Raw genomic sequence first — 26695 nt, 5'->3', positions numbered from 1 at the left:
TAGTAACCCTATCATATCCCAAACAAAATCACATATTGACACAGCTGAACAAATAAAATTGTGATTATGTCTATGAGACTCCTACTCAAAAACTGGTAGGCATGATCATATTAAATCTCTAATGTCTAATATATGTCTAATATATGTCTAATATATGTCTAATATACTTAATATATGTCAAGTCCTTCACAGCATCCAACCGCACATTCTAAGAAACAACTATTATATTCTGAAGCTAGAAACCAATAAATTTGAAAAATTTCACAGTAATGTTTGAAAATTAACCTTCTAAAAATATGAGTGAATTTTTATTTCTGTTGTTGCCGAAAAATAATTTCATGCGTTTAAAGCATCGTTTTTATAGCACATTGCAATGTCCTGTACGTTTGGATGCTAACTTGACCTTTGACCACTTTTGTTGTTGTCAACATGTGTCGGCCATGTTGGCCATTATTTCTCAGTCTTTCGAGCTGGTTTTTTGGACAAATTTCAACCGTTTTAAACATTTCACGGCCTCAAAAACTCATAAAACGGGGAAACTAAGGTATAGTTGTTATTTTCATGCGTGACATTTCTTCTGGGGATGGATTATTTTTCCGCGGAACCGCCGAAAACTTCACGCGCACAGCCGGCAGGATAGCGGCTCGATCCACGCCGCTCGGCCGAAGAAAATTCGAATGACGAACATATTTATCGGGGAAATATTGGAATTAAATCCCTACGCGCACGTGCTCAGGGAGGCGAAACGCCAAATTATCAACACCCGCTGTTATTTGAGTAGAGGGACTGCTCACGTGCAGGCCGGCAGGCCGAGGCGGGATGTTATCAGGCGGGACCGCGGCACTGTTTATTTCAGAAGCCGCTGGCCGTAAACCCAGCCGCTGTAAAAATAACTTGCGCTCCGGGCAACCTGGCTTTCCGAATAAGTCTCGCACAAAAAAAATTACTTGCGCGGCGAGACTGCGAGACCGGGTATTTTAACCCCTGCATGTAATATGATTCCTTCTAACTAAAGCGTTGGATATATATCTGACAGGCCTGACAGTGTTACTGTTGTTGAGAGGGCTGGTACATGTATCTACCCTGGGATGATGACTGTTAGGGTTCTGCTCCAGCTAGTCTACCTAAGCCCCAGGCCTGACTGTCAGTGTCAGAAAGGGCACAGAAACATGGATTCGATGTTTAGGCAGAAATCTACTTAGAGAGCTTAGTCAAAATGTACCATCAAATATAAGCATATAAATAGTAATATTAGATATCTCAGTCTGTGCTTTATACACATGACCTGTACTTCGCTTGTACAAGAAGAGCATTTAAATGTACTAAAAAACTTAAAAGGTTTTTCATTCATTGACAGGACAGACAGACTAAGCCATGGTGATTACACACACAGGTGTGCATTTAGCCTCTGTAGCAGGCTTATTTGGTGGTCTTCAGCTGTTTTCTGATTAGCCCAGTTCAAAAAACGGGGGTAATTCGACCAGGCCGGCTATGCAGTCTATATGCAGAAAATAGCACATAAAACCTCCCAAAGACCCTGAAGACCCCCAAAACCCCCAGTTTTTGGCCTGCTATGGAGTCTAGAGCCGAGTAGCACATCGGCAGAACGTACTGCACCTGCGCGAAACCCGTAATACATTGTACATAGTACTTTGGCAGAACGTCTCATATAAGGTAGTATTTGCGCATATAAGGTTAACACTCCGTCTGTAGTTTCCAAATGTTGTGTTGGAAAAAGATATCCTCTGCAACAGGGAAAATTCTAATGCAACATCGACCAAAAATCCAACGAAAACCGTGAAAAATCAGGGTTATGCGCAGGCGCAGTACGTTCTGCCGACATGCTGAGTGGAGCATGTGTGAACTGTGGTCCCCTCCAGCAGGTGTGGTATCCCGGCCGTTAGGAGCTTTTGTTTGTTTCATGTTTACTACAACAACAACCAGTCATAACAGTCATCAGGGCACGGGGGTCTGCAGAGCTGTTTTATAAACAGGCTGTCCAAATAAACACAGCAGACATACAAACAGATGTTCAGCAACGCTCTGGTATGTAAATTTGTAATGGGGATAAATAACTTCAAAGTTAGACCACGCCAGTTATTATATACATTTTGGGTTTTAGGATTATAAAAAAAATATGCTCAGAAAAAGAAAACATAATAAAAACATTTAAGTTTTAAGTACCAGGTTTATGAGTGCTCAGTTTTATGGAGAACATACAGTCATATTCACATTTTCCTACATGCCACCTGTTTTCTAAATTAATTCATGTCTGCTTCCAGTATTTGCTCTTAAGAAATTGTCTGACAACCAAGGAAATATATTGGTATACCCTATTGGTAGTAACATTAAAGCCTCGGATCTGGTTTGACATGAGGCCAATTATATTTTCCTTGATTTTCAGACATTTTTCAATAAAAATTTAGCAAATTTAGAGAGGTCTAAGAACTGGGGTAATGGAGGAAAACTTGAATCTGACTCTGTAATTCACTTTAAATGTTCACAGTTACTGTAACAAAAGTTCACGGTCTGAGAAAAATGGACAAAAAATTGTTCACAGAACTATATATTCACGGTGGCAACAGGTGCAGGAAAAAGAGTCCAGGAATTATTTGTTAACTGTAATGATAAGTTCACGGAAAAAATCAGGAATTACAGTTACTGTATCTTCTCTCCCTGATACTGTGTGTTTCGTATGTCAGACACAAAAGACATTAAGTTTTTCCCACCTTCCCAAACACAAAGCACAAGTTTATGGGCAAATGCACAGGTGGCATTCCCAGCATTCAGTATGTTACAAACAATGCAGAAACAAAAACACTTTTGTGTCTAACGGAAACACAATGCCTGTTCACCGGCACTTTTCACACAAACACCTGAGGTCTTCCAACATCTGACACGATTACTCTCATGTTACACACAGGTTCTGTTACACATGTGTACGTAGTTACAAATAGTTTATAATTCTCTCCTTCAAATGGCAGATAAAATGAGTTTAACTCATTTTAACATTTGGGGGGGGGGCAATTTCGACATTTGGCACCAAATTTGAACTGGTTATAGTGTTGGGCAGCAGGGAGAAGGTTATTAGGATCCACATCAAAACTTGTTGCTATATATAAAATTTATTACCTGCCTACCTAACTGACTGCCTTCCTATATGCTATAAACTAAGGGCTAGAAATATGCAGTCTAAGGCAAATTACAAACATTACAATAGAGTAAATTTGCTGAATAAGTATATACTAAGGCCACACCAATTTATTTCCTTGGTTAACGGATTCGCCGCTTCGTTTTTTTGCCAAAATGAAATAAAAATAAAAACAGAACAAAAATCCATACTCTCGGGTCCCGAATTGGGGCCCCAAAGTCCACCCGGTACGTTGTAATTTTTCAAAATTTGGGCATAGTTAACAGCGTTAAAAATACATTGCTTCAAGGCAGAAACATTTTTCTGAGTGCAATTTGTTCGGAAAGCTAGGTTGCCTCTTCAAAAGTTCGTCAAAAAAATTCTTTTGATATAGAACTTGCCCCCCACCCCCTTTGCACATGTCACCATTCATGGGACAAAACTTCACTGACGACAGTCAAACGTACGGCAGATTTAATAAGTCACCAAGTTTACCTGTAACAACATATCATCTCCCTTTTAGATATATATTATATTTCATTTAGAAACACGTCTTGTGTCGGAAACATGTGCTAGTAACGGGCGTTAAAAGTACAATGTAATCGGCCGAACGTATAAACTCGGCCTGAGCGGCACATGCACACACACCTTCAAAACGATCTTTTTTCCAGGGAATATGTAAAAATAACACGACATAACAATGTATTCTGGCATCACAAACTGTATTACTCTCAAAAAGTACAAAATCCTACCACAAACATGAGAATTTGGCAAAGTAAGAAGTCCTCCATGCACGTAAGTCCATTCACTATTTCTCACGGTCGGAAGAGTCCACTTCGAGTAGGGGGAAACAGGTTCTTTTAATTATAGAAATTACTCTGTGAAAAATACTACTTGTGCATGTGGCATTCTAACAAAGTTACATCTTATTTAGATACCTATAAACAGGAGTACAATTGCAAATAATACATCAATTATTACATCTAAATTCTTTAATAAAATGGTTCCCCCTACAAATAAAAACCCCCATACATCAAAGACTTTATAGTGAAACCATAGACCATTGAATTTGTGGCAACTTGAAGAGTGTGTCAATGTGGCTATTTGTTTGAATGATGGCTATGTATAATGTAGCTGTAGCATACCTAAAGTGAAAAATGGGAAATATAAAATGTATACTACCGGTAGTATTTGGGAATTGGGGAAAGATAAAAGAAGAAATAAAATATCTGTAAAAGTAGTTAATTCTTTTGCCAATAACTTTTACACATTCCTGGAAATTTGTCTAAAGCATATATTTAGGATATTGTAAATTTCAAGCTCTAAATAACTTCCATATCAGCCAGACACAATAGAATGCCCAGCCCAGTGGTAAGCTGTGTGCCCTGAACTAAGAACAATGGGATCTGAACAGAGCACCCTGATTTAAACCACTCTTTGGAACTTTGAAAGATGAATAAAAGTGAAACCAGTTGGATGGGAGTCTTGTCAACGGACAGTTTGTTGTTCATACAGTAAAGATGTGTATCTTGCAAAATAATACGAATAATTGTAAAGGGATGTAAGAGAAGTTGCTCATGTACATGTAGTAATGGTCCTTTCAGTTCAATAAGTGTCTAATATAATGTCTTATATCATTTTGTAACTTAACTTAATGGATTGCTTACTACATGGCTGTATGGCAGGTGGTCTCAAATTTTTATTTTTATTTTTTTTTCGCCCGCCCGCTCCATTTTTTTTCTAGAAAAATCCGTTAACCAAGAAATTAAATTGGTGTGGCCTAAGTAATAAAAATTACTAAATATTTCTTTCACATCCTAAAAAATATGTGTTCAGACTTTGTAAACCAGGTATTTATGATAAAGTGTTGCCAGAAGTCTTGTTCTTGGATGGGATCCAACTAGTGACAGAGTGAGAGACTCCTGGTTTGTGAGAACTCTGTTCTGTGGGTTTTCCCATTCAGAGAACACAACAACCTTTCATCTAACATGCCCAGATGACTACCAAGATCTTGTGGGATGATAAGAATCAAGAAGGGTGAGAGAATGTCAGATCTACATTATCATCTGCAGAGCTGGAAGCCTTACATACATTTTTTAATACAGTTTAGTTAAGGCTGACGTAAGGACACTGTCCTTTAGGCCACACCAATCTAATTTGTTGGTTCTCGGACTCGCATCTTAATTTTTTTCTGGTTTGCAAAAAAAAAGATTTATTTGCTGTTACTTTTTAATAATTTGAAGTTAGCTCCCATTTCAGATTCAATCTTAGAAGAGGAGCAGTAAGATTTTATATGGTGCACCCAAAATTGAATTTCGAGCTCTTCACATGTAACAAGACAGGTACAGATAGCCTGGTGACATCCGTCCTGACATGGAGACTAACTTTTTACCCACATCTCCACAGTCCTGGGGTGGGCACAGATAGCCTCCGGCGCTTCAATGATTTTTACTATGAATTATTGAACATTTCTCTGTCATTTTGCGGTCGACAATCGATCACCAGTGTTAGCGACCGTTCCCAGCCCAGTATTTTCACACCTTATTCATGTTTCCGCCATATATATCACATACGGCCACTCTAATGCACTTCACTGGTTCTTGTACAGTTAGAGAAAAAATAAAGACAAGTTGAAAACAAAGGAGGGCCTGCGGTGGCTGGTGCAGGGTAGCCAGAATTATACAAAATATTTACCGCCGATTTCAAATTACATTTAATTCTCAGAGCTGATTACGAGCAATTGTACGCGTTATAGCTAATGCGCGTTATAGCTGATTACAAATTACTTAGTTTTTGGCTGCCTACGGATTACGAAGACTTAAAAAGGCCTGATTACGCCTTAAGAAATAGGATAGGTTGGGAATAAAACTTGCATAACAATTCATTCCCTGAAGCTGAATAATATTTACAATGATTAAGATAGACTATTTTCATGTTAGTGTTCCAGTCTACAGTAGTTCGAAATTCCTACAGTAACTCTTCAAATCCAAAAACCAACAAAAATATATCTTCAGTCAAATTGCAGCAAATAAAAATTCCCATTATGATACACCTACGCATTACAATATAAACACAGTATGTTCACTACATCAGAAATACATGTACCTGCACAGCTCCAATTTCACCTGCACTATCCTGCATATACGGGTGGTATTATGTATTTCCAGCCCTGTAAGTATCTAATAAAGATTCAATATTTGAAAACAAAACTGGTTTGTCCTTGCACTTTTGGCCCTTCGCTGTCCTTGAAAGCAATAATTGAATAAAGCTTACGGCTTATTCCGTTTGGCAACATAATTGCATGTATTGATGTAAGCTTGTTACAGCTGGCAGAACTAACCATGTATTTCCACTTCTGGCTGCCACAAATTGGCTACAAAAGTAACAATATTGCCGTGAGGTGGCGTTATAACTGTTATTCTGTGTCGGTTAATATTGATTATATTGATTAGCTGTATGGATAACTCCCTCCTGTACGATGTAATACAGAAATGATGGTTATATTCAGGACATGTACGTATAAATCATTTGTGTTCTTCAGTTAAGCCACACGAATTTAATTTGTTTGTTCTCGGAGTTTTCCAGAAAAAAGCGACAGCAAAAAAAAAAAAACAGGGCATCCTATTATAGCCCCAAGTGCAATGATAGGAGACATGGAGTCAACACAAAAGGCTGGGTTAAACGTTGAATTTTTTTAACTTTTAATCAAACCACTGCATTAATAGATGGAAAAACTGTAACATCCAGGAAGAAAAGGACTTTCCTCAACTGTTGGGGGCAAAATATTAGGCTAAGCATATTTGACTTGATTCAGAATTATTATTATTATTATTTTTTTTTTTTTTTGCAAATCAAAAAAAAAATGAAGAGGCAAATCCGAGAATCAAAAAAATCAAATTGGTGTGGCCTTAGAAAGCTTCATAGAATCAAACATTGTACATGTAATCAAAATTTTCTGGCAGTTTTAATTCTTGATCACGATCCTTCATTACTGAATGAAATTAAAATTGAACTGTTCAAAGCTTTGTTTCATTTCAAATCTCTTCATGAAAGTTCAAACAGTGGGAGATCAGCTAATGACATATGAATAATCATTGGATGATTAATAAAAACCTAATTAAACCGTAATCAACAGTAATGAGGTCTAATTAAGCCAGCTTTTGCTGACAAAATCCCCAGAGACAGACACATACATGTTTTATACAGGCCCAATTTAGATCCCAGAAATTAGTGAAGATAGACTTTATAAAGTGAAGTCAGTAGCCTTCTCCTGAATTCTAAGATAATACTTTTGCTAAAAACACTAAAAACCATCTAAAATCTAACCAATTTCTAAACATTCCTCATGAATTCAAAAGATCTAGTAAATATATTTTTTAAACAATATGATGAAGGGGGGATATCAAAGAGGCCACCATAGCCTTTTGCCTTACCTGCATATTTATTTTTCAGTTATTTATTTTTGAGAAGTTTGCTTTTATTGTTGTTATATAAATTGTGCAAATAAATAAATAATAAAAAAATTATAGATATTTGATTTATAAAAAAGTTTTTTATGATCTCTGCCGGCTATATTTTTACCTTATCTTATTTGTGTGAGAACCATTAGAAAATTAATTATTGTAGCCTTGATATTAAAGCTCAGATTTGGCCTGTACTCTGTGATATCAGCCTGTGTTTCCAGTGTCAGACAGGGGTGACTGGTCAGGTCAGGCTCTGATCTCATCATACTGCAGAATGGCACCCAGGAGTCTAGTACAGGGGATCAGGGGCGGCCTGGAATTAGTGTTCCAAATACACATCTGCAGTCTGCATTTTGGAGAGACGTTTACAATATTGCAGAAGACAACTCTGCAATTTTGCATCATTAAAGGCAGAAGGTTGTACTTGTAGTATGGAGGCTTGTGTATTCGAAGAAAGTGTTTCCAAAATGCAGAACAAAATTTTGACTCACCTGCAATATTGCAGAACATTGAAATAATTTTATTTCAACCGCTGAATTAAAGTCTCACCATAATGGAAATGATAAGTATGAAACACAAGAAAACAGTTACTCAAGCAACTGAATAGATTTTGACAACTGTCAGACGTTCCAGGTTGCATCCACTATAATTCATCTATGACTATTTTCTGCAGTAAACTGCAAAAAGTATATTATGTATCTGTCAAGGTGGGACAATGTGACATTACTCGTAGCTAGAATTTACACTGTCAGGTTTAGGAAGATGATCTGACTAGTACATGAAGCCCAGGGAATACATGATTTGTAGACTGTTCCACTGTGTGTATGTGAAGGACCTTGTCTGGTTTGTTCTTATTGACCCCAAATGGCCTCCATCCCGTTACCGGCCCATCAGAATTCATAGCTTTCCGCGGCTAAATGACACCCGCGGTTTCTGGAGACTCCCCGCAAATTACACTCATCTTTCCTGTGGACATGGACTTCACAGTGTCAGGATATGTCACGTCAGTGAAGGTTAGACATCCGGGTTAGACATCCGGGTTACAAGAAAACAGTTCTCAAGCAACTGGATGTGATTTTGGAAACGGTTAGACGTTTCAGGTAGCATCCACTACCTTTTGTCAGTGAAGGTTAGACAGCCATTCCTGACAACGCTCTACTCTAAATTTTGAGAGCTGGCTACATATTATGCTACAGTTAGCAAGCACACTTTACGATAAATTCCAAGTGGCTACAACGCATTACGTAAAATAAAAGACGAATTATGCTCTACGCAAAATGTGCCAATTATGCTCTACGTTGAATTAAAACGGCTGATTACGCTCTACGGAAAAGGGCTTGTACATGTACCATCGTCATGTCAACCCAGGCTACTCAGGCACAGCAAGGACAGCATTTGTATTCTATCAAACACTTCCAATAAGTCAAGACGGGACACTCCAATTACCATCAAGCCTCATGTCTGATACCAAGAGGTCTAAAGTCTGAGGGAACATCATTCATTTTCCTGCTTCCTGGATCTTATCAAAGGTTTTGACACAATAAGTCAAGACAGGAGAGACTCTGTATGGTTATCACTATCCAGAAAAAAGTTGACATCTGCAAAGCTCAGGTCTTGTCTCAGGGAGAACATCCATTTATCTATCTTGCTACTCGATTTGAAAACTGATAAATGAAAATGAAAACACTGAGTCCAAGTCTGTACCTGGATATGCAGTTTCAGGTCAATTTTAAGTTTTCTTTCCAATTGTCAGGTTTTTATCTTTGTCTCTTGCTAAATTTAAAATGTCCACAACCACAGAAATGTATTCTTTCCTAGAACTCATTCATTCTTTCCTAGAACTATCGCAGAGTGGAACTCACTGTCACCAAGTACAGTAGGGGCATTGTCAATAGATAGCTTTAAACAATGTCTAGAGCTAGAAGTTCAAGGGTTAGGTGTAACAAGTCGATCGGTGTAATATAGCCAGCTGCCGCCGCGCCGCGTGCCTGCGAAGCTGGTGTGTTACGCCGAAAGGCGGTTATACCGGCTATACAGATACAGATACAGAAATGACTTGGTTTGGCCTAAGTGAGACTGGAACCCTCACCGCAGTAGAGTTTAACAGGACAGAAATGATCAAATTCCTTGTTATGAACCCTGGACATGATTTTGCTGGCTCCTGTCTCCTATCTGCAGTGATAGAACATGACAGTTGGCGACCTTCCCGCTGCCCTCATCACACTTGCCAGGTTTACTTAACATGAATATAAAACATCTGTCCTACAGATACATGTATTATGTCTGTGTGCCAGGCTGATACATTAATTTAAAACTGTTCTTTGGCCACACCAATTTAATTTGTTGGTTCTCAGATTCGCCTCTCAATTCTTTTTTCTGTTTGGAAAAAAAAATAGGTCTGGTTCTGAATCATCATTTATGCCCCTTGCAGGGATCCACCCCAAAAAAAGTCTAGGGTCGGCAGTTTTTTCTAGGGTTGGTCAGGAAACAGTGAACAACTTTTTTTTCATTAGGCCACACCAATTTAATTTCTTGGTTAACGGATTCGCCCGCTTCATTTTTTTCTGATTTGCAAATAAAAATTAAAATTCAGAATCAACTGCAAAATGCTCATATTTTGCCCTGAACAGTTGAAAACAGTCCTTTTCATCCTAGTTGTTACATTAAATTCCATCTTTCAATGCAATGGTATCATTAAAAGTTAAAAGTTCATTGTTTAAATTTTGAACCAGCCTGGTGTGTTGACTTCATGGCTCCTATCGTACCATTTTGGGCCATAATAGGATGCCCAGGCCTGTTTTTTTTTTTTCGCCCGCCCGCTCCATTATTTTTTTAGAAAAATCCGTTGACCAACAAATTAAATTGGTGTGGCCTTAAGGCCCACTAGTACAACAGAAGTCAGACTGATAATGATATATGGGTCATGGCCAACTTCTCAGGTCAACTGATCAGTACAACCCCCCTGGTCCTGTCAGTAAGAACCCCCCTGGTCCTGTCAGAACCTGCCCAAAGTCAGACAGCTGTTCTGTGTTCTGTGTGAACCTGAGGTCTCCTGGGTCCAGTGATTTAACAGTGACTGTGAATTTGATTGCATGGCCATGTCCAACATGGGCTAAATGTGATAACTATTGTATAAGCGTAGGCAAATTATGCTATATTTCATCCATATATTAAGCTACACAGTCTCACTTTAAGTTTTACACTGATGTTATACTTGTGACGTCATACATGGGCATACATTTAATTCTGGGGTTTGATTTCAAACTCCAGTCAAATGATGAGAACATTTAGTTTAGGCCACCGCCATGCCAATGGCTTTCCTTAGTTTTTGGACTTTTATTTAAAGGTTGAAACATAACAAGCAGAGGGCAGGAAGGAATACTTGAATATGACTCAAGTATTCAGTCAATAAAAGTGAACGAAGCAAAGCATAAACCTGGTCTTCAAGTTCAAGCTTAAATGTTTTCATTGAGTAATATTTTCTTCCAAATCCGAGGACCAACAAAAAAATTGTCGTAGTAGCCTGATGTTAAATCCAACAATTCAGGAAATAGACGTTTTTTGTTGCCATGGAAAAATAAAGATGTAGAAGGACATGTTCTTCTACAGGAAATTTCTAAGAATAAAATATCAGCACCAGCAACTAGAGAGAGTCCATCCTCCGGGCAGATATTGATTTTGACAATTTGACAATTCTGATTGAGAGCTGAGCCTCAGTAAAGCTGTGCTGGAGACAATCTGTCTGTCCATGTCTCCTGTCGGGGGTGGATCCAGTTTTACGAGCGGTTTGAAAAGCAAAACATGGCCGATATTGAACCTGTACAGCTGGATCTAACGGCAAATATCAAATCACACTGATGTTACAAATGTAGTATGTACAGCATGTCGGCAGAATGCACTTCGGCTGCACAAATTTTCATGATTTTTGTTGGATGTTTGGTCAATGTTGCATCAGATTTGTGCCTGTTGCAGAATATATCTTTTCCGACATAACATTTGGAAACTACAAACGGGATGTTAGCCTTATATATGTGAATACGGCCTTATATGAAACGTTCTGCCTATAAGTGCTATGTAGAGCATAATCGGGGTTACCTAGAGTGTAGACGGACCACTCTAATTCAACGTCGAGCGTATGTAATTGGCGTAGAGCGTATTCACCGCTTTAATTCTACATAATGCGTTGTAGCTATAGCCACTTGGAATTTGTCGTAAAGCGTAATCGAGAGCTCTCACAAGTTAGCGTAGAGCATTGTCGGGACCCCCCCCCCCCATGCAGGCCCCCTAAAATGCATATCTGTATAACATGTTTCAGCACAGAACATGGCAAACATATGTCTTGAGAAATAAAACCAGCTATGACAGCCCGGAGACCATGTACATTGTAGGATTATGAGAAGACAGATGTGGTGTGGTAGCAGACCCCCCCATGCAGACCCTCATGTAGGATTATGAGAAGACAGATGTGGTGTGGTAGCAGACCCCCCCCCCATGCAGACCCTCATGTAGGATTATGAGAAGACAGATGTTGTGTGGAAGCAGACCCCCCCATGCAGACCCTCATGTAGGATTATGAGAAGACAGATGTGGTGTGGTAGCAGACACAACTTGAATGATGAGGTTACATAAAAGGCACAGACAGCCCCTCTATCCTTACATGTTACACTGGGCTTCCTTATGTGATGACCCAACATCTCAGCCTGGATTCTTTGTCTATATAAGAGAAGCTTTCTCAGATTGGAAATATGCAACTCGATGAAGTCATGCTATATTAATTTTGTATTCTCTACAATTGTCCATCTGAATCATCTACATTGTTAGTCTAATACTGATACAATATTATACTAGAAAGTTAACTTAGCTTTGCATAGGCCCTGTGTCCACTAAACAAAGATCACTCAGCATTGCCATACAGCTACCAAAATTAGATGAATATGACGGGAGGTGTAAAATGAATGATCTAAAATGACAACAAAAAAACAAAAAAGGTGAAGAAATTTGTTCTCTATGAATGAACGAAATTTGTTTCAAGAGATTTGTCAAATTTTGGTCGCTCCCACAGCATTTAACTATTTACTTACTTAGTTAGGGTGTTACGTCTAATAGAAAACTAAGCACAAAACGAACAGTTTATTCCAAAATTCTGATCATAAATTTCAGCCACTATGACCATCTAATTTACAAGACAATCAGAAGTACCAGATTACAAGTCATGCTTTAAACTGGATAATATATATCCTTTGTCATCGTGTGCTGTCAAGTCATTTCTCACCCTCAATGGCTCATTGTGTATTAATTCACCACTAATGTCCCTTAACATGAATAATAGAACAGCTTTAATTTGCTCAGTTCCCGAGTGGCAAAAATGCTTCACTCTTAATTAAGTATTTCAGATAGAACTCAGCACTAAATGTGCAAAACACTAGCTGCAAATACCTTCTAATGGTTAAATATCACTGTATATGAAATTGTACAAACTTATGCAGTTACATACAATTGCAACAGTTTTTGTTAGAAGGTGTTGTATAGGATTTTGATGATATGACAGAATTGTCAATATGGACATATGTCAACATTTTCTGTTGAGAAAGAATATTTCTACGACTGTCGCAAAATAGTATCTCAAATTTGCTGTCAAACATTTCACACACATTGCACAACCAGGACTTCAAACAAAGAACATAAAAGAACAATGACAGTTGGGTTACTACATACCATATGTTATATTTCTGATGATATTGAAAGCCTATACATCTTTGAAAAGAAGAATCTAAATTCAAGCCATCCTCTCCACTAGTATTCTGTCAATGTCAACAAAGAAAACATGAAAAAGTTGTTCTGTGTGTACAGGCTTTTTTTTCCTGAAATTCAAAGCTTCTTTGTTCAGGTTTTACTGCACCAAAATAACCTCAGGCTGAACATTAATTATAATTTATCTACAGTTCATCCAGTAATTTATATTCATGACCAATATATCATCATTTAGAATCTGTTCTTATTATCAAATATGACATTCTATATGCAACCAAAACAACAGACAAGAAAATCCAGTGGTTCAACTTGAAGCAAGTCCATGTCCTTATAAGTCTTTACATTGATTGTTTACACGATTATTTACACGTGCTACTGAACATTATTTGTTTCATTCACATATATTTATTGAGTATGAGGCAAAAAGCAAGAGTTGCTTATATGAAACCTTCTACTCAAAAACATACGAGTATAAAACACATTGACAAGATACATGCATACAAGATAAATACAAACAAGACAAGTTGTTGGTGGTTACATTAGAATCACTATACAAAATAGTTTGAAATTGTGAACAGTCTTGTCAAGGATTTGTACTGAAAATCTACCTATAACATTGATTTTACTCTGACTGAGTCTGAGCTATCAACCACAAAAAATATTCAACTATAGATTCTCCAACCTTCCACAAATGTGGTAAATCTTCATAAACAAATAAATAAATAGATTCCATTAGTCACTGACGAAAGCTAGTGGATGCTACCTGAAACGTCTGAAAGTTTTCAAAATCTATCCAGCTGTTTGAGTAACTGTTCTTGCATATCTCATCACCTGGATGTCTAACCTTCATCGACGCACCTGAAATATTCTTCAGAAATTATCCATTCAGACAAGCCATTAGAAAACTGAAACGTGAAAAGCGATTTATTCTATCGCGTCACTTTTCCGCGTGGCTTGAAGCGTGTTGTCATTAGCGAACTGCTGACGAGGTATCACTAATGTACCAGGGCGGCGAGTCAAGCGCTTCACTAAAAGTGTCGGTATGCGAAAGGTTGGGCGCTGACGCACGTTCAGGGCTCCAAATTACTCAGTACCTAATACCAGCCTGGAAGAGATCGAGTTATCAACTAAGGATTGACTCAGAGGTGTTCAAGAATATTCATTCTTTTCTAGAACTATCGCAGAGTGGAACTCATTGCCACCAAGTACAGTAGGGGCATTGTCATTAGATAGCTTTAAACAATGTCTAGAGTTAGAAGTTCAAGGGTTAGGTGTAACAAGTCGATCGGTGTAATGTAGACAGCTGCCGCCGCGCCGCGTGCCTGCGAAGCTGGTGTGTTACGCCAAAGGACGGTAATACCGGCTGTACAGATACAGATACAGAAATTCATTTTTGGGAATAGGTGCACTGGTGCACCTAACCTAAAAAAATTAGGTGCACAAAAAATTTTTGGGTCATATAATTCACACAAAACCTATATAAATCATATAGTAATTACAGATCTTAATGCTCCTCTTCTGAGCTTGAATCTGAAATGTGAGCTAACTTCAAAATCTTAAACAGTACTACAACAAAGATTTTATTTTATTTCTGATACTCAGATGCCAAGAATATTCTGCATAGTATTAGTATTATACATTTAGTATGTACAAAAATACCTACAAAAATTTTTGGACCATGGAAAAAAATTGGGTGCACAGCCCCAATTTTGCGTGCAATATCAAATGCGCACATGCACCCAGTATTTCCAGCCCTGACATTCCAGCTAATATTCCCCCATCATGTTCAGGTCCTGCCACACAGTTTGGTAAGGGTAATTTGGTCCCGAGATGATTAGATAGGATATAACTACCATAATAGGACCACATCTACTGCACACAAAATTGCCTCCGTCAAGCTGCCATATGCATTTTCCTAACACTATACATACTTACACACAGCCATCCATTCTCAATTCTGAGAAAAAATTCTGATTGACAAGAACTCTCGAATGTAGAAGTCCTTCATAAATAAATTGTTCACTAAATGCACTAACCCTCAATCAACTGACTTGCAGTGATTACAAGTAAATTAGTACTAGTTATACAGTTAAGTAAGCAGGCAGACAGTAAAAATAAAAAGACAATTAATAATGTAATTAGTTAAACAGTTAATTGTGTAGTTTGTAGCAAGCTTCCTTCTCTGACCAAATACTACCTGGCATGTAACACAAATGGTTAAAATAAAAAGACAATTAATTAATCAGATATAATTATTGTTAATTGTGTAATTTGTAGCAAGCTTCCTTCTCTGACCAAATACTACCTGGTGTGTGACACAAATGATTAAAATAAAAAGACAATTAATAATGATATAACAAAGTTAATTGTGTAATCTGTAGCAAGCTTCCTTCTCAAACCAAATACAATCTGGTTTGTAACACAAATGGTTAAAATAAAAAGATCATAGACAATTAATGACGTAACAATATTAATTGTGTAATCTGTAGCAAACTGACCAAACACTACCTTTTATGTAACACAAAATTACAACAAAATAGAATCAAAACAGACGAGAGAAATGATGAAACAGCATTTTTCCCTTCCTCTATATTCTCACTCTCAGCAGCAAATGTAAACAAACTCCACAATCCCTGCTCTGTATTCCTGCACAGATATTACAGAGCCCAGGGCTACTCTATCTATCATCCAGGGTTCTCTAATTCCCATAAGCCCCTTTCCACTAGACGAACAACCAAAATTGGATTCTGCGACCCTTGATTTTATGATTGGAATATTATGCACAATGTGAAAATAAGCCTCGAATGCCAACAAAAAAAAAGTGCAATGTTTGCTCGCTTATAATTAAAAAACTGTAGTGGAAAGAAGGTATAATTATAATTAATATGTGACTCTGTAAAGCGTATTATTTTAATTTTATTTACAATATTGGATTTGTGAGCATTGGGCAGAAAGCACATAATGTGCTTATAGGGATCCTAAAAATGCTCATGAAACATAAAATGAATACAGGGTTGGGGTCACAAATACAAAACGTATAGTGGAGATAAAATGAAAATGCTGCACAGCGTTTATTTTATCACGTGTGAAAGTCAGAGTCCTTGCCTGACAGTGTCCAGGGCCTGAAATTCATTTTTATGAATAGGTGCACTGGTGCACCCAACCTGCAAACATTGGGTACACAAAATTTTTTTGGGGTGCACGCCTGCACGGTATAAAATAAATAAGTAAAATGTCAGAAAAACTACTCATGTTTCATTTTTAAGAAAAGTACTAGTCTGCAACAGTGATTTTTCTGAAACTTTAGGTGTTAAGAATATACTGTATACTATAAGAATATACTATAAACTATACATTTAACATCTTTACAAACATAAACCTACGAAAATATTTGGCATTCGGTATTTTTAGCCCTAGTGCAGAGCTGGAAATACTGGGTGCATGTGCACCTTAATGCACCCAAAATTGGAGCTGTGCATCCAATTTTTTTTCTGTGGGCACACCCAAATACTAAATTGTAACTATTTTTGTACTTATCAATATTCTTGGCATCTAAGTGTCAGAAAAATAATAAAATCTTTGTTGTAGTAGACTTGTTTAGATTTTGAAATTAGCTCCCAGTAAGATCTGTGATTAGGTTTTGTTTTATATGGTGCACCAAAGAAATTTTTGTGCACCAAATTTTTTAGGTTGGGCGCACCAGTGCACCTATTTCAAAAATGAATCTCGAGCCCTGCCTATAGTGCCTGTACCTCCCATGTTTCTCCACACAGCTTCTATTGTGGTTGGATCTTATCACCCCACAATTTGCATGAATCGCGCTGGAGTGAGGCTGTTTCCAACCGATAATAGTCTAGATCCATAATTTATCTCCGCGCCAGTTCCACCGGACAGGCAAGGCTTTACCTGCGACGCTTGATTTGATTTGGATTGTAAAAATTAAAGACACACACGGAGAGAAATTCAGCGCAGAGGCTAAGTATGTGGCTTTTTAATTTAACCACGCTGAAAATAATCTGCATTCAGAAGCAGCAGATTTGGATTATTCAGAAGTTTCCGCACGGCATTTTGTGTTACGGAGAGACAAGAGCGTGAAATTGGGTCATTTTTTCATATTTTGTCAGCGCGAGCTCCCGTGGAGCGGGGAATATTGTGGCAGGATGGCGTACATCACGTCACCCCTGCACCGCGCGGCTGGTTAGGCAGTCTGAGCACGTACACAGCTGCTCACACGGAAAATGAACAGGAAAGCAGACGTACGGCCTGCGAATTTTACGGCTCAGGTTTTGTTTTCAATTTCCCGATGTCTAATACATATAAAACTGCACATGCCATTGTAATTTAGCTTCATCCTTCCATGTAGCAAATGAAGTAATGTAGCTGATTACTATTAGTTTGCTACATTTCAGATAGATTGTACACTAAAATCCATGCTTTGTTTGCAATTTCCTGAAGTCGGATATGTATAATGTAAAACTGTTATAATTTAGGTCCATCCTTCCGTGTAGCAAATGAAGTAATGTAGCAGATTACTTTGCTACATTTCTGACAGATTGCACACTAAAATCAAATTCTCTTTCCATGTTTTATTTTCAATTTCCTAAAGTCGGATATATATAATATAAAATTCTGCATGACATTATGATTTAGCTCCATCCTTCCATGTAGCAAATGAAGTATTGTAGCTAATTACTTTGCTACATTTCCAACAGATTGCACACTAATTAAAATCTGATTATCTTTCCATCTAGCTCCAAATCAGTGTAAAGGTTTCCCCTTGACTTTTTATTTTATTTATCGGTTTAGCTGTTCAACCCTCACAGCCAGGGCAGCCCAGCTAGCCAGTATAGCTACAAAGGGCTTGCCCTGCTGACAAGATATGACAAAACATTACGGCAACATATAACGTGGCTTCTTAACAATCTACAAAACTATTATATTATTTAGATAGAAAAGAAAAATTCACATTCCTCATGAAACTCGATAATCCTCGCACTATAAGCTCCATCTGTTCTTACATTTACAACTGTCTTAAGAAGCAAGAAGAAGCAGAACCTACACATACATATGTGGTTTTACTATAGATATATTTTAGTCTACTATATTTTAGACCTGTACTTAGTTTGCAATGAGCAAAAATGTACTATAAAGGTTCTTAACTCATCAAAATATTCCATGTAAATAAGAATTTCCCATGGATTTCCTGCAGGAATGGACTGTTTGGCAGCAGGGCTTAAAATTCATTTTTGGGAGAAAGTGCACTCAACCTAGATATTAGGTGCACAGAAAATTTTTTGGTGCACCATATAAAACAAAACCTAATTACAGATCTTACTGCTCCTCTTCTGAGCTTGAATTTAAAATGGGAGCTAAAATCAAGTACTACAACATAGCTATATAGGTTTTATTTTTTTTGTGACACTTAGATGTCAAGAATATCCTATATACTAGTACTATACATTTGATATGTACAAAAATGCCTACAAAGATATTTGTGTGCAGAAAAAAATTGTGTGCACAGCTGCAATTTTGGGTGCACTAAGGTGCACATGCACTCAGTATTTCCAGCCCTGGACAGCGTTCTTGTCAGAAACAGTGCTCAGACTGGGTCAGTAGAAAACGCCTTCCTTTTGTTACGTTTTGAAAGCGGCGTGCCAACTGATAAAGTAAACAAACAAAGGCTTTTCAGCTCCTCCCAGACCACCTCCCAACAGATAAGGCGTGACTACAGAAGGCGGGATCCTTTCTACATTGTTTATCAATTAGCGGCTTAGAGCAAATTTAGCGGGACCCTGACAACATGTGGACGGTGGCAGGCTGTCGTCTGCAAGGGGGAAAAGCACAGAGAGGCCGCGCTAGCCTCCGTAGCAGAACTGGGGGTTTGGTTTGGTGGTCTTCGGCTGTTTTCTGATCAGCCCAGTCCTAAAAAACGGGGGTAATTCAACTAGGCCGGCTATGTTGTCTATATGCAATCAGAAATAGCACATAAAAGCTCCCAAAGACCCTGAAAACCCCCAGTTTTTGGCCTGCTATGGAGGCTAAGCGAGGCCACACCGCCTTCCAATCTGTTCAACCCCGCACTTCAAATTACACCGGCAAATGGGCATCATATCGGGTAATGTGACAGCGGGAGAGTTATGTGGTACAGGCGTGAGCAGGCATAATCGCTCTTCTGGGAGAAAAAACGGCTTTGTTTTCTGATAAAGCGGGATAGAGAGAACCAGACTGGGTTTCTGCTCGTAAAAAAAGGAGCCTGGAAAAAGGCCAACTTACAAATGTCAGCGAGCGGTCCGTATCACTATTCCGGCCAGCCAGCCGTTAAAAAAATCCATAAATTTTATATATTTCTTCGCCAGATATTGGACTTCTGTAGGCCCTGCCAACAAGGGTTAGCGTGTGAAATCTGGAGTATGATTTTTTTGTACAAAATCTTGGGGAAAATTGCGGAAAGAGGACGGCAGATTTTGCGAAAACGTCGTCCAGTGGCGACGCTACGGGGACGCCAACCGTCGCCTTACGTCGGTGACGTTACGTACGTGACGCCGCGACGCACACACACCTTGTCAGCAGGACTCCAGGTGCGAAAATATCCCCACACAACCTTCTTACGACATTCTGGGACAAAACATGGCCTAACATCTAGCGAAAACATAGCCTCCACAGCAGGCTTATAGAACTGGGGGTTTGATAATTTTTGGTGGTCTTCGGCTGTTTTCTGATTAGCCCAGTTCAAAAAACGGGGGTAATTCAACCAGGCCGGCTATGTTGTCTATATGCAATCAGGAAATAGCACATAAAAGCTCCCAAAGACCCTGAAGACCCCCAGTTTTTGGCATGCTGTGGAGGCTGGCGAAAACAAGCGACACGCACGTACCTGATCGAGTCTTTGTCGATGTTCTGGGACAACTTTTTGAACAGCACCTCGTTTTCCCCCTTTTTGACGTTCACCAGCACCGAACGCCGCACCTCAGCGCGATCCAGGTACACGGTGACGTGTTCCACGTTCATTGCCGTGATGTCATAGTGCTTGACCTGCACAGAAGCCGGCCTGGTGTCGATTTTGGACAATTCTCCGTCCAGGTTGGCCAGAGTCGGGCTCGCCGTGTCCGCCATTTTGCTCCCCTGTTCGATCCCGTTAGAGCTGGAGCTCTCGTTCCCGGGACACGCCGCGCGCGCCCCTGGGCACGTGACGTAAACACGGACGGCCACGCCCCTTTGCTCAGGTGTGATAGTCGCGTACGTGCACGTGCAGGTGCGCCAGGTAGACACGTCTGACGCCTTCATGCTAGCCTCCCTAGTACACGCATCTCCACACGGCGCGAACGGCGCGCGACTCGAGGAAACACTGTGACTGTAGTTGAACAGGTGGCAGAGTGATTTCCCAGTTCATCTGTGAAATTGCGCGCCGGTTGTGGAATACAGAATCACACAGATGAGATACAGAACTGAGCGGGCAAAAATATGTCTCCTCCCCGCCAGAATTACCAACCGCCAGGACTCGCCACTATTCACTTTAACCCGGTGCTGAATTTACGGCTTTAAAGGCAAACTGTACTCTCCAGCGGACCAACTCCCCTGGCATGCCGATTTCTACTCTTTCCAGCCGCGTAGAGGCTAGAAGAGGCTAGAATACTGGATCAGATGAGATACAAAACTGCGCGGTAAAAATATGTCTCCTCTCAGCAGCCAAACTCACCCACCAGAATTACCAGCCTCGCACGCACTCGTCACTATTCACTTGAACCCGGTGCTGAATTTACTGCTTTAAGGCAAACTGTACTCTCCAGCGGACCAACTCCCCCGGCATGCTATCTCTCTCTATTGGGCCGATTTCTACTCTTTCCAGCCGCCTCCCGAAGCCTGGTAGAGGCTAGGATACTGGATCAGATGAGATAGAAACTGCGTGGGAAAAATATGTCTCCTCTCAGCAGCCAAAATCACCCGCCGGCCGCCAAGACTTGCCACTGTTTACTATTTAGGCCATATTGATTTGATTATATGGATGACATCCCCTGGGAACCTAAATCTAATGCGAGCGGGCGAACAAAAAACAAGTCGGGCCGAAAAAAAAACAAGTTTCCTACATTTTTAAGATTTTGACTCAATCATTGTACAAATGGTTTTGATTCAGTGGGAACATCACATATACACAGCCAGCATCACATATCACTGCATCAAAGTAAGAAACAAAACATTAAATCAGAGCCTTTTCTTGTCTCCTCTCTTCATAGTTATCTGCCATCCACCTTCCGGCATGGCAGTAGACATCTTTGCCTATTTTCGGCATGTTGACCACTGTCAGAAGGCAACAAAATTTCTTGTTTTTTTCTCCAAAATCAGGCGAAAGTTAACGCGCGCGTTGATGGCATCCATAAAAATTACTTGCTGCGGCCTTACTTTAACCCGGTGCTGAATTTACGGCATTAAGGCCGGGCGTAGATGTGAATCATGCCTCTATAACACCCAGCCGTTCTCACTGGTGCCTTCGCAATTAACACTTAACACATGTGACAATCACTCGGCAACAACAGCGGATTTGCCGGTAATAAAAGCTACAACGTGAGATTTCAGTAGTCTCTACCAGACTAACTGCGCTGGCTATATAGGAGAATATTTGCCAGGGGACCGCCTTGTAGGTTTGACTGGCCGCGCAGGGAAGGAAACTACCTCCCCGCGGCCGGACTCCCTTGGCCAATTCTACGATCCGTATTCCCGTAGAAAGGCCTGAGATCTGAGATCGTTTGGAGTATCTCTCCAATCTTCCTTGAATATTGAGGAAGCGGATTGAAGACGCCCACCACATGCGACTATCACTCCTCAACAACAGAGGATTTTGCCAGTAATAAAAGCTACAACCTAAGATCTGAGATAGTTTGGGGTATCTCCAATCTTCCTTGATTGAGGAAGCTAGTTGAAGACGCCTTCCACACGCGACTATCACTCGGGTACGACATAGCCTCCTGTGCAGGCTCCGGGGCGGGTGGGAATTTCGACACAGCGTTTTGTAGAGTTTTTTACTCGTTCTTTTAATAGCCGGTCATCCTATCTACAACCAGCCGCGAGACAAGGTTCCATTCCGCACAAGCGTCTTTTTTTGCAGCCACTATAAGTTCTACATGAAAACTATCATAAGCTCTGCTTGGAGATTATCATAAAGTTCATTATTAAACGAGTTTGGCTTGTGGCAAAGAAATATACGTTCTAATCTTCTAGCATGTCCCGAGTATCCCCGCGTAGACTAGTGCAGGACGGAAAGTTCGATGCCCGTTTTTCTGTAAACATGTCGGAGTTCTGGTTTCCGCATCATCCCGACTGCCCGAATTCCAGACGCGGTTTCCTCATCACAACTTACTTGGCGGCCACGATGTTGTTTTGTCGGCAAATTGGAACAGATTTTAGAATAAGCTGCCAACTTTCCACCCTTTCGGTTCTTGGAACGTAGGCCCGCTTTACACACACACAAGTTATGTGTAAAGCGGGCCGTAGTGTCGTCGCCGGCGCTTGTTCTGTGTGTTTGCAGACCTATCAGAGGCAGAACACTATCTAGCCTGGGAAGTTAACCAGTTGGCCAGGACTTGGATTCGATGTACATGTAAACATCTTTATTTATTCAAGACAAACATTAAAACAAGATGAACCTCGGTCGGATCCTTAAACCATATAAATGGTGGTCAAGAGCGCAAGGTTATAAGAAAAGAGGAAGTTTTATATATGTTTAAAAAAAAAATTACGACTCTCAGTGGCCAATATGAGATGTTGTCACATCGGCGCACCAAATCCGTAAGGTGTTTTTGGCACCCTGACAGACAGATTAGCCTAAGAGGCTCGGTAGGCGTCACTCCACCGTATAGGTGGGGAAGTCGTGTTAAGTGCCTTTCCCAAGGGCACAACGTCGGGCCACGGTGAGTATCGAACCCGGGACCTCTCGGTTCCGAGTCCAACGCTCTAACCGTTGCGCCACCGACGCCAGTATATATGCTTTTAACTTTCTGAAAGACGCGTAAACATTGCGGCAGCTAGACTAGTGCCTTTCTGTGTTAATATTAAATAATCTTCTTACATTTGGTTAACGTTTAAAAGGCACGAATGCTGACAGCCTTACATACACGTTCACACAAGCACGTCGGCAGAACGCACTGCACCTGCGCGAAACCCGTAATGTATTGTGCATAGCACTTCGGCAGAACGTCTCATATAAGGTTGTATTTGCGCATATAAGGAAAACATCTCGTCTGTAGTTTCCAAATGTTATGTCGGAAAGAATATCCTCTGCAACAGGCAAAATTCTGATGCAACGTTGACCAAAAACCCAACGAAAAACGCGAAAATACGGGGTTCTGCGCAGGCGCAGTACGTTCTGCCGACGTGCTACACCAGGCCCGTATAAAAAAATCGAGGCGGGAAAAATCGCTCCGAGATGGCATAAAAATGGCGCCCGACCGACGCAGCGCTATCGTCATCTCAGTCTGTTCCCGATCAAACGTTAACCATGAAAGCTTCTTGATCAAACAAACTGTCAAGCCGTCATCCTCCTGCCACAGAAGAACAGTCATCCCTGCTACAGTCAGGCTGTGGAACTGTCTCCCACAGGACATTGTCAATACCAGCGACCTTCCGAACTTCAAACGTAAAGTCAACGCCTACCTCAGCGCTTCCCGTCAGCGACCTTATAGCAAACGTTATTCGGTACAGCTGCTAAGCTGAAGACTTGGTGATAGAATAGAAAAAAAAACATACATACCGTATTGTCATTATGTTTACCGAAGGAAAACATTGTTTTTTCTCCATTTCTTCTTCTTCTGTTCCAAACACTAACCTCTGACCTGGCCAATGGCCTCTTCTGTTGATGTCTATCACCATGGTAACTGGTGTTGGGTTACATAATGTGGCAATTTCATAGTAGGAATTTAGACTTGTCACCATATACATGTACATGTATGTGAATGTGTTTTGAGTAAGAATTAACAGAGCAGACCATATCCGAAGGTAAACATTATGCATTTGCTTTGCAAATGTTACTTTTCTAGTTTTATGTTTTACAGTACAGCACTCTCCATACCTGCACTGTCAATGAAGTCATTACTATACAGACGTCAATGACAAACCAACAATTCTGATCGAGTGATTTTGCGATCAGAATATTAATGAGAATTCCGCTGCCGACCTCACATCACATTCATTATGCGGTACGTCCGTTCCCAGATAGCAGCATATTCCCTAACTACTGACGGCACCCCGGTGATATCATGAATTTTGATGAGTTCATTATTCTGTAGGCTCTAAATTCACGAAATGGGAGACAGTTATGGTTTTATCAATAATATTTACATGTTCACACAGCTATCACTATATAATACCGACTTCAAAACCGAAATCCGGAGATCCATACACACTGGTGAATTCTGATTCTGGCCTCCCAACATTATGTGCGTTTTTAACAGTGCTCCTTAGTCTAAGCCTTAGTGTATTTATGTATAGATAATCCTGTAGATGTAATAAGTTGACGGTTTTGATTTAATGTCCTGTCCTTATCTTATGTAGCTTATTGTCGTTGTCTCCATTGTTAGCTATTTAAAATAGTCTTGTAACTAGCTGGGCAACCCTGGCTCTCTTTTGAACAGCTGAGTCTGCAGCTGACCCAAATACAAAAACTAGCATGGGATATCCAAAGCGGCCGTTCAGCTGCAGTTCCATAAGAAGCCGCTGGGGGCGCAAAATCTAATAATTTCGAGGTGTCATCAAGACCTACCCACCTACCAAATCAAATCATTCATTATGCGGTACGTCCGTTCTCCGATAGGAGAATTTGCCTTAACTGCTGATATTATGAATTTTGATAATTGCTAATTCAGCACCAAGGAGACATGCTGTTGCCGATGCTTTATTCACTGTTTTAGCACATGAGAATTCCGTAGTCAACCTCAGATCACATTCATAATGCGGTAAATTCGTGCTCTTCTCCACCAGACTCCTTTTGCAGGCTGAATACATCGTAAAAATCGGCCTAAAAAGTGCATATAATTTGCCTGCAGGCCAAGTGGACTCTTGATGGCCGGGAAACTCCTTTAGCCAATTACATGCTCTTTTAGCCAGATTTCTACGATTTATTCAGCCTGCAAAAGGAGTCTGGTGGAGACTAGATTCGTTCCCCTATAGGAGAATATTCCCTGAACTGCTAATATTATGAATTTTGGTAATTGCTAATTCAGCACCAAGGAGAGATGCTGCCGCTTCATTCACTGTTTCAGCACAGACACAGGGGACAGAAAATTTGCCTTAACTGCTAATATTATGAATTTTGATAATTGCTAATTCAGTAATTCATTCGCTGTTTTAGAATTGTAAATCCCGTAGCCAACCTCATTGCCAACAAACCTTGCCAGATCCCTGTTGGCAACTACAAGTAAAAAACAGTACAATACAATGTAGTCTGAATTTGAACATACGTAGCACATACAAACATTTTCGTTTTCCATCTTTTGATGGCGCCAATACTCAGCGCTCCTGCAATCAGCGAGGGAGTCGGGATTTTACAGGATCATTTCTGGCTGATCGACTCGTGATCCGACTTTAACGGTTGATCCCGGGGGATCAGGCAGGATCCCGGGGGATCAGGCAGGATCCCGGGGGATCAGGCAGCATCCCGGATCAGATCAGGCAGGAAATCCGCAAATGTAGCGGCCAAATTGATCCTCACCCATCTGGAACGCCTTTAGGCCATGTTGATTTGATTATATGGATGACATCCTCTGGGACCCGCAAAACTGATGCGCGCGTGCGAATAAAACAAAAAACCGATCCAAGTGTGCACTACTAAATACTGTAGTCTTATTTCTACACATTGCACTTGGTCTTAAGAGGACTACACCTCGAGACATTACAAGTCAGAAAAATCGAATTAAATAGTTACTACTAGCAATATTACTCTCACACTGAATCTCCAAATGAATGTACAAAGTACGTCTAGGACCAGATCGTTTTTTACATTCATTCATTCATTCATTCATTCATTCATTCATTCATTCATTCATTCATTCATTCATTCATTCATTCATTCATTCATTCATTCATTCATTCATTCATTCATTCATTCATTCATTCATTCATTCATTCATTCATTCATTCATTCATTCATTCATTCATTCATTCATTCATTCATTCAAACGTACCTCACTGAATTATCCGGAGGCATGATGATGATTTTGATAATTTTTTTCCAGGTAGAGGGCAAACAGCGGATGGAAGAGCTGTGCACATCTGACGGGGAGGAAGTCAGGTTCTTGGAACGGCTGTTTGACGAGCGGTCCGTCCTGTTCCTCGGCTGCGACCCTGATCAGCCCCTGTACACCAG

The 26695-nt window shown here is 40.1% G+C and overlaps 1 protein-coding gene across 8 annotated transcripts in view; it reads right to left on the bottom strand.

The window, feature by feature from the left end:
* Positions 1 to 20672, bottom strand: part of LOC109469418 (protein F37C4.5-like) — a 67120-nt gene extending 46448 nt beyond the window's left edge. For 2 of the 8 annotated variants that reach the window (XM_019767920.1, XM_019767925.1), the window contains exon 1: positions 20219 to 20672. In XM_019767920.1, the coding sequence (XP_019623479.1) occupies positions 20219 to 20628 (410 nt within the window). In that variant the 5' untranslated portion in view covers positions 20629 to 20672. The remainder of the gene's footprint in view (positions 1 to 20218) is intronic. The other 6 variants (XM_019767922.1, XM_019767924.1, XM_019767921.1 and 3 more) reach the window with 5 other exon arrangements.
* Positions 20673 to 26695: the final 6023 nt, after the last annotated feature.

The sequence above is a fragment of the Branchiostoma belcheri genome, unplaced genomic scaffold (genome assembly GCF_001625305.1).
Source record: "Branchiostoma belcheri isolate BF01 breed outbred unplaced genomic scaffold, Haploidv18h27 scaffold202, whole genome shotgun sequence".
Classification (NCBI taxonomy): Eukaryota; Metazoa; Chordata; class Leptocardii; order Amphioxiformes; family Branchiostomatidae; genus Branchiostoma; species Branchiostoma belcheri.
This window is presented reverse-complemented; position numbering and strand designations above follow the sequence as displayed.